The 14117-nt window shown below is 47.3% G+C and overlaps 2 protein-coding genes across 14 annotated transcripts in view; one reads left to right on the top strand and one right to left on the bottom strand.

The window, feature by feature from the left end:
* Positions 1-4370, bottom strand: part of TRIP12 (thyroid hormone receptor interactor 12) — a 136549-nt gene extending 132179 nt beyond the window's left edge. For 11 of the 13 annotated variants that reach the window (XM_054700137.1, XM_037524181.2, XM_037524179.2 and 8 more), the window contains exon 1: positions 3717-3809. The gene's annotated coding sequence lies outside the window, so the exon portion shown is untranslated. Of the gene's footprint in view, positions 1-3210; positions 3232-3716; positions 3810-4347 lie in introns of those variants that run through there. The other 2 variants (XM_054700133.1, XM_054700135.1) reach the window with 2 other exon arrangements.
* Positions 4125-14117, top strand: part of FBXO36 (F-box protein 36) — a 51634-nt gene continuing 41641 nt past the window's right edge. Inside the window, exon 1 of the mRNA XM_037524182.2 lies at positions 4125-4371. Within this exon, the coding sequence (XP_037380079.1) occupies positions 4276-4371 (96 nt within the window). The 5' untranslated portion in view covers positions 4125-4275. The remainder of the gene's footprint in view (positions 4372-14117) is intronic.

A 14117-nucleotide genomic window follows, 5' to 3' on the forward strand; every position in this document is an offset into this window, starting at 1 on the left:
AAGCAACAGCAAGCACTGACCACGTGAAGAGTCACCCACCAGAGCAGGTGGAGAATGTAAAAAACAATTGCTAGGAGTTAATGCCTTCAAGAAATGTGTAACACTGCTATTTGAACTGGACACACTTAAAAAAAAAAAAAAAAACCCAAATGTCAAGCTATTGGTACAAGTGAATAACTATAAGCAGCAAGATTATAAACACAACTGGTGGATGTATAATGTCCATTAAATCCTCATTTTTGTGCCCTATCAGACGACTCTGATGGTACATTAGTCAGGGAAATAGGAAGAGGCCACAATCATGAAACCAAACAGCATCCAGAAGTATCTACTGGGGCCAACAACCTTTCCAAGATGAAGACCGGTTGCATATTCAGCAAGTGAAGGCAGATACTGGTTCAGAGTGGGAAGGAGAAAGGATATTATGTTCAATCAGGTTTATGAGTGCACCTCCGTGCAAAACACAGAAGGTATTAGAAAATGCCTGCCTTCAGGAGGCCTGCAATCCCACTGAAGAAACAAAAGGAATACATGTCAAAAAGATTTAACATATACTTCAAAAACGAATCCTATATAGAAACCAAGAAATAAAAGGGAAAGATCTCAGAAGTTTTTCAGGAAGTGATATGAAGGGTGACTTGAAGTGAATCTAATAGGACTTAGGGAAAAGCGCATGTCAGGCTGGCATTAGCAAGAACCTGAGTCAAGATGAAAGGCAACAGCAGGCTTTTTCAACTTGAATCCATCAAATGACCTCAGCAAATGGAAAAATTAAGGGGGCAATTGGTATCACATTTGCTCAAAAAGCGCCCCACCCATCCACTTAAAAGAACTTAAAAAAAAAAAAAAAAATCCCTGGATTCTCTAAAGAAAACAGGTCAAGATTCAGTCATGTTTTTCTTTAATTGTTGTCTCTGATAATAGAAAGTCAATTTCATAAGAGCCACAAACCAGAATAGGAACAAATTTTGGAAAAAAAGAAATTTGTCTGAAGTTTCCCAACAAAACTCACAACCGCATTCAATAGGCTGTATTGTGAAAAAATTACCTGCCGGGCAGAAGGAAAAAAAAATTTTAACAGGTAGAAAATGGCCCCAAGTTCTACTACCAATTCAGCAGCCAATTTCCAACCATGAAGTGCTATACAACTTTCTATCTTCAACTTACCTGACATCACACCCCCCACGATCACCACCTGCCCCCCACTACCACCACCGTCACCCACTACCACCACCACTTGCTGAGATGCTATTTTTTTTCAGAACCTCAAAATGGCTATAAGTAATTTTCTAAAGCTTGTAGTATCTTCCATTTATTTAGCAGCTTGTAGTTTTTCATAGCCCCAACAAAACCAGGCGTGAGAACCTCCCAGAGAGGTGAGATGAGGATTACCCATCCCCATTTTACAGGTAAAATGAAGGTGAGTGCAGACAGAGCAAGTGAACAGCTGAAGTTCACAGACGAATTGTAAATTCCCAGGCCTGTGCAGTGTCTTCTTTGCTAAGATGATGTCCTTAAAACAGGAATATAAAACCTTGTCTATAACATAGTCATCTTAAAAAAAAAAATAGAGAAGTAAACACTACTTGACTAAATGAAAGCACTGATTTTTACCCTGGCCTCCATCCTGTTCATTTTTAAAGTATAATTATTTTAGCAGTTTAACACCTTTTGGAACTGGAACTGCCAAACGTGCTCTCTAACTTTCAGAAAGTAAATGGCAAGCTAAGACAAAAAGCCTGCTCAAGGACACATACTAAGTACTGAATGTCAGCTGAGCAGGCTTAAAAACCACTCAGATTCCTGCAAACCTGGGGAGCAAATGGAAACAACGATCTTCCTAATCACAGTCCTCCCATTCTTGTGGATGTTGGCGCTTCCATAGAAAGGCAGATGTGGACAAAGCCAACAAGCCCCGCCACGTAAATGTGCTGTCTCCAGCTTAAAATCAATGAAGCAACTCCCCAAACCACCTCGCAAAGCCACACTAGTTCACTCTTTCGAGGGCAGAACATGGAGCAGGGAATACGAAAATCAGAAATCTCGGTTTACTCTAAAATGCACTCAACACAGAGCTCCTTGCGTTTTGTGAATAAGAAAACAAGCCTCCACGCAGCCCTCGGCGAGTCATTGTCCCCAAACCTCTGACAGCTCCACTCCTGCAGCCCAACTGCCCCCTCCCCCGGGCTGTAAACGCGACACACAGGCCGCACATACAGGCCTCTGGCCTTTTCCTCCAACAACCAGGACCTTTGTTCCCAGCGTCGGTTTTTCACCCCACTCAATAGCTCTTTCAACTTTCTACCCCGTATTTTTCTGGTTTTGTTTCTAGTGAGGAGATGGCAGGGGCCCCAACTTTCCGGGCCTTTCAAAGACGAAATGCCAAATATACCTAAAGCGCCGCCGAAGAGGAATAGAAAGTTAAAACACACCACTAAGGGGCCTACACCACCCAGCCGCGCCCGGGGATCTGGTGATTGGGCCGCCCCAAGCAGCTCGGGGAAGGCAGGCCGAGGAGGGGAGAGGGCAGGGGACAGCCACACGTCCCCGCACGACGGCCCCTGCGCCCCGAAGGCTCCCACCCCACACCCCCCCGACGTTCACCCCGACACAGCCGCCCCCTCCGCTACCCAACCGAGTCGCCCAACCAGACCCCGCCGGCCTCCCCTGACCGAGGGGGCTCAGCCAAGGCCAACCGCTCGGTCCTGGGGCGCAGGAGCGGCCCCGGCGTCCAGGGCCCGCCACCCCCGGCTCCGGCGCCCTCCCCGCCCCGGCAGGAGTTCAAAGGGGCAAGTTCTCCGCCCCCTCCCCACCGGCATGTGTTTTTAAATCCTTTCTTTTTCCCTCCCGGGCAAATGCGGGATCGCGCCTCCCCCGGGCCCCCGCGCCGCCAACTCCCCCCCAAGTCGGCCCGGCCGCGGCCCCCCTCGCGACGGCGAGGCCCGGGGGGCGGCTGGGACGCGGCCCCGGGTTTTATGTAACCCGCGTATAAATAACCGCCCGCCCCGCTCCGCGGCCGGCCGCCGGGTGACAGCGCCCGCCCGGCCCCGCCCCCATCCCCGGGGGGCGACCCCGGAGGATGCTCCGCGCTCCCGCGGCCAAGTTCCGCGGCCTCCCCCGCGCCCGCCGCCCGCCGCCCGCCGCGGCCCCAACTTCCCGCGGCCGCGCCGGGGCCCCGGCGGCCCCAACCGCCCCCGCCGCGCCCCTCACCGCGCCCCGGGCCCGGCCGCGCCCGCCGACCCCGCGCCGCGCCGCTGTCACCCCCGCGCCGCTCCCGCTTCCGGGCCGGCCGCCCGGGCCTCCCGCTCCCGGTTTCCGGCCCCCTTCCCATTTCCGGGGAACCCTGGCCGTCCTCACACCCCCCACCTGCACTTCCGGCCCCCCACTTTCGCTCTTCCTAGACGCCCTCCAAGCTCCCCGGCCCACTTCCGGCCCCCCGACCCCCGCCGGCGCCCCGAGACCCGCGCGCCTCACCCCGCGGGCGTGAGGGGCCCGCCTCGTCGCGGGGGCCGGGGGGCCCGGCGACCCCCCGCTCCCGCCCGGCCCGGGCCCCCCGGCCGCGGCCGCCCCGAGCGCCTCGCCCGCCGGCCCCGGCGCCCCGGCCCCAACGCCGCCGCGGCCCGGAGCGGGGCCGGCCAGGCCGCGGGGCCGACACGCCGGCGCCCCGGGCCGCCCCCCCCGCCGCCCGGCCCGGCCCGGCGCGGCGCCCCCGTTACCTAGTTGGGCCCCAAAGTCTCCGGTCCGGACTCGGCGGCGCGGCGGCAACTTCCCGGCTCCCGGCCGCGGCCTCGGCCTCGATTATCAGCTGCGCCGCAGCACGCGCGTGCGCCTCCGCCGCCGCGCCCGGGACTACTTTCCGCCCGGCCGCCGGCGCGCCCGCAGGACCGGCCCCGCGGCTACTCGCGGCCCATCGCGGCGCCCGCCCGCCCCCCGCGCCCGGCGCGACTCCCGCGGCGGCCGACGCGCTCCCCCCGACCCCGCCGGGGCACCAGGAAGGGGACGGGGCCGCGGCGCCGGGTATCCCTCCGCCGGGGTCACCCCCGCCCCTCCGCGGTAGCAGGAACTGATTCCCCGTCGGGTCGCGGGGGCCGGCAGGGGGGCTCCTCCGCGGGGCGGGGCGTCCTGTGGCCCTCGGGAGACGGGACGACACCCCCAGCGAGCCACCCCCGGCCGGCTCGGAAGCGGGGTTCGATTTAAACTAGGGCTCTGGCCCCCTGACCCCCAGCAAGCCCCGCCCCTTCCTGGTTGTCTTGGCGACGGCGGTGGCGTCCCAAGATGGCGTCGTGGCTGCCGGAGACGCTGTTCGAAATTGTAGGACAAGGCCGGGCGCCGAGCAAGGACTATTACCAGTTAGTGGTCACCAGGTCCCAGGCAAGTGCGAGCCGCGGGCGGCCCCCCGACCCCTGCGCTCCCGGGGGCCCGGCGCGACCGGGGCCCGCCGGAAGCGCCCGCGCCCGCTGCGAGCCCCGCGGCCGCCCCGCCGCGCGCCCGCCCGCCCGCCCGCCCGCCGGGGGGAGCCGGGCCCGGAGGCCGAGGACGGGCCGCGGGGGAGCGGGGCCGCCGGGGCCCGGGGCTCGCGTCGCCCCCGCAGGGCCACCCGCGCGGACGGCGGGGCGGGGCGGGGGCCGGCGGCGAGGGGCAGCCGGCGGCCGGTCCGGGACTGCCCGGGCCCCGGAGGGCGTGCGGGGGTTGGCTGTGCCCGGAGGTGACCGAGGAACTCTCGGGGCGCGGCCCTGGCGGGGGCCCCACCTGTCCCCGGGGCCCCGGCCTGGGCGCTGGAGTCGGGGTGCTGCTGCCCGGGGCCGCGTGGGCTCGTTGGGGGGTGGGGTCCTGGAGATCCCACCCGCGTTCCCATCCGCTGTTAAAATAAAGTAGGCAAAGAAAGTTTTTTAGTAGCTTCAACGGCTCTTTAAAAAGAGAGATAATGTACAATTTGTTTTTTTAATCTAAGTTTAATAAACTACAGGCAGCGCGGTAGCCTGTCGAATGTACATTTTTTTAACACATTTTTGAGGAATTTTTCAGATTTAATGGCTGAAATGTACTTCTTCGTTCACTTTTTGGATTATTGACTGTTTCCCATTTAAGAGAATATGATCCTTATCACTCTTAACTTTCTAACATGAGTAATTGAAAGCAACACTATGTTTCCAGACCCTACTTCTTTATTTTCTTCTGCCTCTCTAGTTGAGTAGAATGTTCACATTTTTTTCTTTACTGCTTTTTTTCATAGTTTGTCTTTACAATATCTGCTTACGCATTTCTTTTCTTGAGGGTCAGGTCTTGCAACTCTACTGAACTCTAATGTAAGTCTTAACAAGTTGAATACTTGTTTACCTGGCATTAGTTTTCTCCCAAAATGCTGCTTTTGTTGTGTTCTTCAGTCTTTGCTCTCATGGAACTTGGGCACAAACTTTCATCTAACTACTCTTTATGAAATCCACCTCCCCACAAGGAATTTTTAATTTTTCCTTTTTTTTTTTTTTTGTTGTTGTTTTTTGCAGATCTAAAACTCTTCTTTATCTTCTTTCTGTGAGTTATTTATATATAAAATCCTTTTCAAGATATGATCCATTTTCTTTTTTAAGCACACTGAATATATCCACTTACAGTTCTGCCACAGAGAATTCATCTCCAATCTGATTAATTCACTCTTTTTTTAAAGTAAAATTTGTTGTAAAAAATAGTAAGTCAAAAAATTCTTTTCAGTCAACCATCTTCAAAATATGCTATTTTCTAACCACAAGATAATTTTTCTGAGTCTCAGCACAGGAAACCAAACATCCAGTAAGAGGTGGCCTGACATCAATAAGAACTAAAAAACTAGAATTAAAATGTGTTGTATAAAATGGGCTTTTTTCTTCTAACTTTCTAAAAATTGAAATTGATTCTTGTATTTTTTCCCTTTCTTGCCTCTGTTCCCCAAAAATGTCATATATAATCCAAAATATGAGCCAGACTTACATGCACGCTTCTTTTAGATTCCTTTTATTTCTTACTGCTTTTAATTTTATTCACTTTAAATCCAAATAACTACACCTTCGACATTCGAAGGCACATATTGCTTCCTTAATGCCACGCCACCATTGGCATAGCCCAGAATGTAAATGTTGAACATGAATATTTCCTGTGCTTTCTTGCTTATATAGACATATTAAAGATACAGTTTTATGCTTAGAGGAATTCCTATTTATCAACTGGATGCCATCATTTTTTTTTCCTCACAAAAAGAACTTACAGAGATGCACTGGAGTCAATATAGTTTAATTCCCAAATCTGATCTTTGTCACCTAGATCTGAGGCTTAGAAAATTCAGTGCACTGCTTTCTAAATCAAAGATTTATCCAATTCTCACTCTGGTTTTAAAAGTATGTGTATTTTCTTATATTGGATTTTAATTCTTTGAAAATTAATAGATTCATAGTATATTAGGGCTGGGAAGTCTTAAATATTATTCAGGCCAGGGATATTTCATACTTGGCTTCAAAGACTTAAGTTGTGCTCCTGAATAAATATCTTAATTTTTATCAGCAACTTGGCCACTGATTATGGGGATACAAAACATAAGAAGATTCCTGTCTTCAAACAAGTTAGTATCACATGACAAATACATATTGATCACCTTTTAGATGCCAGGTATTACTCTAGAAGCCAGGTAACATGAATGAACCAAAGTCCTCCCTCCCTCCCCTGGAGCATTTAATCTAGTAGGGAGAGTGTAGTGATGTGATTTATATAATCACTTATGTGGGTTAACTTTGGTATCTTTTTAAGTCCAAAGGAGGTTCATGAGTAATTACCAAGTTAATGAACAGCACAGACAATTGAAAATCCAAGTCCAGGGGAAGTAAAAATCACTTTAGACTAGGAGTCCCAGGAGGATGCTGTTATCCGAATTTCACTCTTGGAATTCTATCTTCTTCACCCTCTCAAAATGGAAGTGCTGCTTAAGAGGGTCAGAACTGGTGACTTAGGTTTAATGTTGAGAAATACTGGGAAACTGCTAGAAAGGTAACCATACACTTAGTAGACGGATGGGCAGATGCCGCCTCCTACAGCCAATAGCTGGTGATTGTCCCAGGAGCAACAACCTGTGATAGTCACTCCAACAGATGAAAGGCAGAGGAAGACTTGGGTAATAAAAAAAAAAAGAGTCTTTTATCTCTTACTATATAAGTCCTACTCAAAATTCCAAAAGGGTAGCTGAAGCTAATGTCATTTGGGGAAAAAAAAAAAATCCCCACAAATGGCAAATATGACAGAAAACTGTCACTGACTTCTGAAAAAGGGATTGAAGAAAAACTAGACTATGTGGCTGTTTGAGAAACCTCACAGCAAAGAATTGTGCCAGTGTCATTTCAAACTATAGACCAATCTTAAACATTTAAAATTGAAGGACAATCTAATAAAAATGTTAGAGCAACTCCTTTTCTAGGATTTCATACCCAAAAATACCATTACATGTGTGCAAGGATACATGTGCAAGAGTTTCTGCAAAGAAAAACCATCTCAAAAACATCTTTCCATGTCTTTCCAAACTGTGAGTTATTCATACCTTGGAATATTCTGCAACCTTTTGAAAACACAGTAATTTTTGGTCATTAGACAAAATAAAATCTTGAGCAAGAAAGGCAAGTTGCTGGGTTAAACATAGTATAATCCCATTTTTTAAAAAAGTCTTGTTTTAAATAAATGTTAGCTAAGTTTAAGTAAATGTCAGAGAAAACACAGGTGTGATCAGCTCTGAGGGATGGAGTTCTTTCACTCTGCATGACCTGTTTCTGAAGACCTGGATGTTTCCACATTGAGGATTTATTTATATAATCAGAGAAAAGCAATCAATATTAAAAATACCAGTGGATGCCTCTCCCACTGAGAGATCCTGCTCCGTGCACTGGCTTCTGCTAGGCCCAGCAGCCCCACCTTCTAGCCCCTCCCATATTAAATGATGGGCAACAAATATCTGTGTCCCCAAAGATCCTGCTGTTTTTGTTGATGGGGGATTCATTCTTATTCAACAGATTTAGAGGCGGTGCAAATGGGTTATTGGTTACTTGTGAAACTTCAAGATTTTCGCGTCTGGAAATTCCTGACCTTGTGTTTCTTCTTTTGGTTTTGCTTTAATGTAGGTAGTAATTACTTTTGAGAAACTGAAGGACTGCCCTCCCTTGCCATAGTGAGTGTGAGATAGTACTAAAGAGCTAAAGCAGGAGATGTGCTGGGGAGCTGGATGGGGTGCAGTCAACTTGATATAGGATGGTGTTTTCCCAGGGCACCCAGAAACCTCTAAACCATGCTCTGCTCCAGCCCTGCCCCCACCTCCGACCCTCAAGACTCATACAGAGGAGGGTGACTGGACATGCACCTTTTGTTCCTTCCTGGCCCCTAATGGAAACTTCCCCTCTGATGGAACTTCAAAGCTACCAAGCCCTTCTGCCCAGCGGCCACCAGCTACAGCCAAAATGTCTCCCACAGAACTGTGGCTGCCCGTTATAAAGCCCCCAAGTCACCATGATACTGTGTTCATTTCTTTTCCTCTTCCCCATGTTTATGTCTTATCTTCCCTTCCCTCATCAGCTGTCTGTGGCCCAAAGTCCCTGGCTTTGTCTGTGGCAAAGTCCCTTTGCCTCTGCCTTTCAAAGATAGGTGTTGCCCTGCTTCACTCCATCTAAGAACTGTCAGCCCAGCTTGCCCGGCCGCCCTCTCCCTGTGTTTGGGTCCCCTGTCTGTGGAGCCACAGCCGCCTGCAGTAAACAGCCCTGCCCTGCCCTGCCCTGCCCTGCAGGTTCTCCAGGCGTCTGTGCCCACTGTGTCCTGTCCTCGCGTCTGACACACTTCAGAAAAATGATTCCCGACCTTGTGACACTCAGGATATGCCCAATTAGGGTTGTGAAGTCACTTTTATTTAAATTCCTTTTAATGTTTTTGAAGTGGCCTGGGGGGCGGGGCTATTGCAGAGGGATAAAATCAGGTTAAACTCTACAATATGCAGTGCTAACCTGTCTTCTAACCCATGGCTCCTAAATCCTTTTGTGAGAATTATGACATCTTGAGCGAGCTCCAGAATCGTCCTTTCCCGGATGCATCTGTCATCAGCACCTGCGAGCGCCTCCTCAGTCTCACCCTACGTTGGCACAGATTTGCCTCCTAATTATATGGGGCAGTAGAGCACTTAATCGGGAGTCACTGAGTCATGGGTTCTTGGGTTCCTCCTGCTAGTCATTTGTCTGGGGCCTCAACCTAATGAGGTTACTAGTCTACTAAGGTTTATTCCACCTTCTAAAATGCTTTTTCACGTGCAAGCTGTTTTACCCTGGAAAAAGCCCTGGATTTTATGTTTGTTTTAGAAAAGTTTAGCGTGCATGAAGATTATGTCTCAGTAGCTCTAGGACCTGGTGTAAATCTCCCCATGAGTTTCCATTTCTTCATCGCTAGAATGAACAATTCAACCTTTGGCTAGTCCGCAGATATGGTGAAAACCAAATATATGGAAAAAGCACTCTAGGCCCACATTTCTCCTAGAGAGGTTTCATGATCAAATAAGAACAGAAAAGCCTAGGTTACACACAATTCTGTTTGCTTCTCCAGAACTTCTCAAAGCCTTAAACATCCTGCTCTGCAACGAGAATTTTCCAGAGGAGACTGCTGTTGGGGGCTTTTCCTTCTGGCAGGTGACTGTGGAGCCCATTTTGCTCTGAGCATCTCTCAGGAACTGAGGTTCTGTGCACTATCTTTTGGAAACAGCAGCGTGCCTGGTACTTAGCAGCCAATACTAAAGAAATGATTGTGAAATATTTGTGTTGCATTGTTGCCAAATCAGTCAAACTTCACCTTTCCATGCAGATGAGGGTAGTGACTAAGCTTATGACTGTTTTGTTTTATTTTACTTATTTTTACAGTCAGCTCAGGCTTCTACAAAAATATCGGTTGGTGTTTTCATTGGGATTATAGTACATGTATTGATCCATTTGTGGCGAATTGACTTCCAAATGCCGTATTTCTTAACACAGATACAGTAGGTCCTTGTAGAATTTTTTGTGACATTCTTTAATTTTGCTCAATGTTGCCTTATAGTTAAAATGTGGAAATCTTACATGTTTTGTTGTCTGTTGAACATTTTTATTCTAATGGAAGTGATAATGCTTCTTAAAATTATATTTTCTATTTGTAGCTATAGCTAGTAATAAAAGCACAACTGATTTTTGTTTCTACTGAAGTTCCCCTTATCTAGTGACTTTCCTACTCATTCTAATAATTTATAGTTCTTTTAGATTTTCTGGCACATTCGTATTGTCTGTGAATCTAATACTCATGCCTATTTCATTCTTGCCTTATTGCATTGGCTAAGATATCTATCATATTGCAGGGAAATGATACTAGGCATGCTTAGCTCGTTCTGGACTTACAGGGAAAGCTTTCAGCATTCACATTAAATATGATGTTTGCTTTAGGTTTTTGAAAATCATGTTACAAGTTTCCAGTTTGAATGGATAGTTTATTTTCAGGAAAAAAAAAATTTGGCTGTATACTAACTTGACATTTGCTATTTTTTCTAAATCATTCTTTAGCTCTAAACTGTGTTTCCTGGCTCCAGGACCACCATGCTCACCCACTGCTCCCCATGGCTGTAGCTGTTCACCAGGCCCCCATCACCTGGCTCACTTCCACATCCACATCCTCTCCCCTTTCAGTCTCATCAGAATGGCCCATTTAACATTTCAAATCAGTGGGGAACACCTACTCTATCATTGTGCCATTGATAGTGTGACTATCAAAATTGTCACAAAATAGAACAAAAATAACTAAAGCTCTATCATATACATTAAAAAAATGATATGACAGGATCAGCATTATACACACAAATGTACACTGAAAATACCATTAAAAATAGGAATATTTTAATCTGGAGGTAGACTCTACACAGGATTACACATCTAGAACCATAAAGAACAAGATAGAGCAAGTATATATAAAATAAAATTTTGGGCCTCCCTGGTGGCGCAAGGGGTTAAGTGCCGCACCCCTTTTGTGAAGCAATCCACAGCCGCTGCGGCACGAGTTTGATCCCCGGCCGGCCAGGGAACAACCCACATGGCACAGTAGACCTCTCCTAACATGTCCGCTCCTCTCCTCAGCAGTGTATTTCAGTCAGTCTGCCTGTTCTGTTCCCCACTCTGTCTCTGGTGAATCCTCTCTCCCCATCCCACCCCCACCCCCACATCTCTGGGCCTGTATCCCAGCTCTTGTATACATAAATAAATAAACCTAATATAAAATAAAATTTTGGTTTGTGAATGATACATAAAACAAAATTAATAAATTGCCTGGGAGAAAATATTGGCCATACTTAGCAGGTGCAGGGTTAATAGACCCAGCATCCAAAGATTATTAAATCTGCAAATTATAGGTTACATAGCCCCATAGAAAAACAGACAAAGGGTATGGGCACTTACCTGCAGAAATACACATGACTAATAAACTTATGAAGAGATGCTTAACCTTACTAGTGACCAAGAAAATACAATTTAAAGCTCCAGGTAGTGAAAAAATGGTGGCTACCAGAGGGGACAAGGGTGGGAGGAAAGGGTAGGGGTGTAATCGCCCCAGATCCGTGCTGGTGTGAGTGAAGCAGATATCCCAAAGGTCTGGAGCACTACATATTCCCCAAATTAAACAAGCGGCAAATCCATAAAATTTGATTAAAAGAAAAAAAAGCCAAAGGAACTAACAAAACATAAAGCCATAGATAGCAGTTTTTCCACTGGCCAAAAGTGGATGCAATCCAAATTGGCAAGACAGAGAGAAAGGGCTTCATTACATGTTTGCTGCATACAAAGTGCTGCCTACCATGCAGAGATGAAGGGCCTTCCCTTAGGAAGCTTCCAGTCTAGTGGGGAGCCAGGTGTGGGCCAGACATGTAGGCAGGGCTATGAGCCATCTGCAGGACAGTGGCAGAGGCACTGGTCAGGGAGGATTCACCAGGACTAGCAGAGAGCCAAGACCAGGGCGAAGAAGAGGCAGGGCCGCCTCCCGGCGGAAGAGGTGTTCCTGGGTCATTGAGTTTGTGCTGCCGTAGGATATAAAATTGGCACGACCACCAAGAAGTGGCCGAGAAGTGCTTTGTAACACAAGAATTAAGACTGATTAGGTCTGTGGGTGGTTTTCAGATTACCCTTTGGTTTTGTAAATAAACGTCGTCCTGAGGTTCCACAAGCGTTTCCCCCCCACCCCGCCTCCAATCTCTTTGGGACTGTTTTTCACTAATCAAAAACTTAAAATACAGAAGAAACACCCTCCAATGTTTTATATGCCAAATTTTAAGGCCTTCACTTGTGCTTCCAGAACCCAACTGAACATATTTAGGTACAGGCTACAGAGGAAAGCATCTGTCATCACCATGAATACAGTAGAATTTCTTACAAAAGTGTCATTGTTTGGGAAGGCTGGGCTCCGACCAGGTTTGGATTCACGCCCACAGAGGCAGGTATAATCAAAGCAGAGTGTAAGCCTGAAAATCTGGAGAGGTTCAAGAGTAGCAACTTGGCACAAAATCTTGGACCACTGAGAGTTCTCAAAAGCACAGTGACTACCTTGTGACAATACCATCAAGCTAGAGAGAATTTTAACATCTCCAAAGCTCTCTGCATTTGGTTTTTGTGAGAAGGAGACGAGAACTGGGCAGATTGTGAAAACTTCAACTCTAAAGCAAAAGCTAACTACCCATTTATGGATCTTCTGTGTCTTTGAATGGAACAGCATCCTAAGATCATCAATGAGAATTAAACACAAAGTCTTCCAGTTTGTTCTTCCAGCAAATGTTTGTATGCTTTCTGTGTGTGTTCCCAGTGCTGTGCCACGCACTGCAGACACAGTAGAGAGCAAACGTGCATGTCCTCTGCCCTCCTGGAGCCAGACACAATCAAACAAACCATAAGCCAAACGAGGATGTCCACCACGGTAAGTGCTGTCAAGGAGAGACACCCCAGTGCTAAGAACGTGACCCGGGCAGGGAGGTCAGGGAAAGCTCTGCAGAGGACTTGTAGCTTGCCCTGTGAAGATGGGGTGGCTGGAAAGAAGGCCAGGGCAGCTGGAGTGCACTTAACACATAACCTGGCGCTTTGTCTTGTTGCCGGGAGAACCAAAAGCCATTGGTTTTTTAAGAGGATCAAGCAGCTGGCATACAATCAATGGCCAGTGATTGTGAGACACATTTTAATATCTCCAGAATCAAAAATCTCTAGTATTTTTTTTCCCTTTCTGGGCTATCTATATAAATAATGATGCAGTCCACTGCATTTTAGCATTGTTGACATATGATAATCAGGTTTGCGTTTTAAAAGATCACACGATGTGAAGAACAGATTTATGATTATCTGCATGAATCAGGGTTTTCTTTTTATTATTTTATATAATAAAATGCCCCAATTAATTGACTGTTGGTGCTAAGTAACACTAATATTAATTTTCATCTATATTTCATTGCCTGATTTCAAAGTTCTGTTATCAGAAGAATGTCTTTGTTCTCATTAACTTGATAACAAACATTAATCTGAATTGATTAAAAAAGATCTATCTTCATAAAGTGCAAGGATAAACATAAGTTTTTACAGATGAAATCTGTATGGAATTTTCCTCAAATTCTGATGTGAAAAACTGAAGCCTTGACAACTACTGGTTAGGCGATGGGGCCCCACCAGGATGTCTGCAGAGAATGACTTTGATGCTGAAGGTCAGAACTACCTACGACTCTGACCCAGCCAGGTGGAAGCCATGAAGGAGAGAGGAAAGGCAAAATGGAGCTCTTGAAATGGTCTTTTACTTATTAAAAAAACAAAAAAGTGGAGATAATACTTTCTACCTCATAAGCTTTAAGGATCGTATGTGCTATGATACACTAATTATTGCCAAAACTTCCTTCCCTACCTTACATTTTTATCCGGGTGAGTTCCCTGAATGCCAATGTGCACCTTACTCCTCTCTCGAACCATTGAAATATCTCGTTGGCTTTTTTTTTTTTTTTTTTTTAAGGGCATGTCTGGCATTCAACAGGAAAAAAATTGTTTATGTATTCATACACTTCTATGCCGAGCTCTGTCTCGAGAGCCCCTCGGCCCCTG

The sequence above is a fragment of the Talpa occidentalis genome, unplaced genomic scaffold, assembly GCF_014898055.3.
Source record: "Talpa occidentalis isolate TD23 unplaced genomic scaffold, MPIMG_talOcc4v2.1 talOcc4.3, whole genome shotgun sequence".
Lineage (NCBI taxonomy): Eukaryota > Metazoa > Chordata > Mammalia > Eulipotyphla > Talpidae > Talpa > Talpa occidentalis.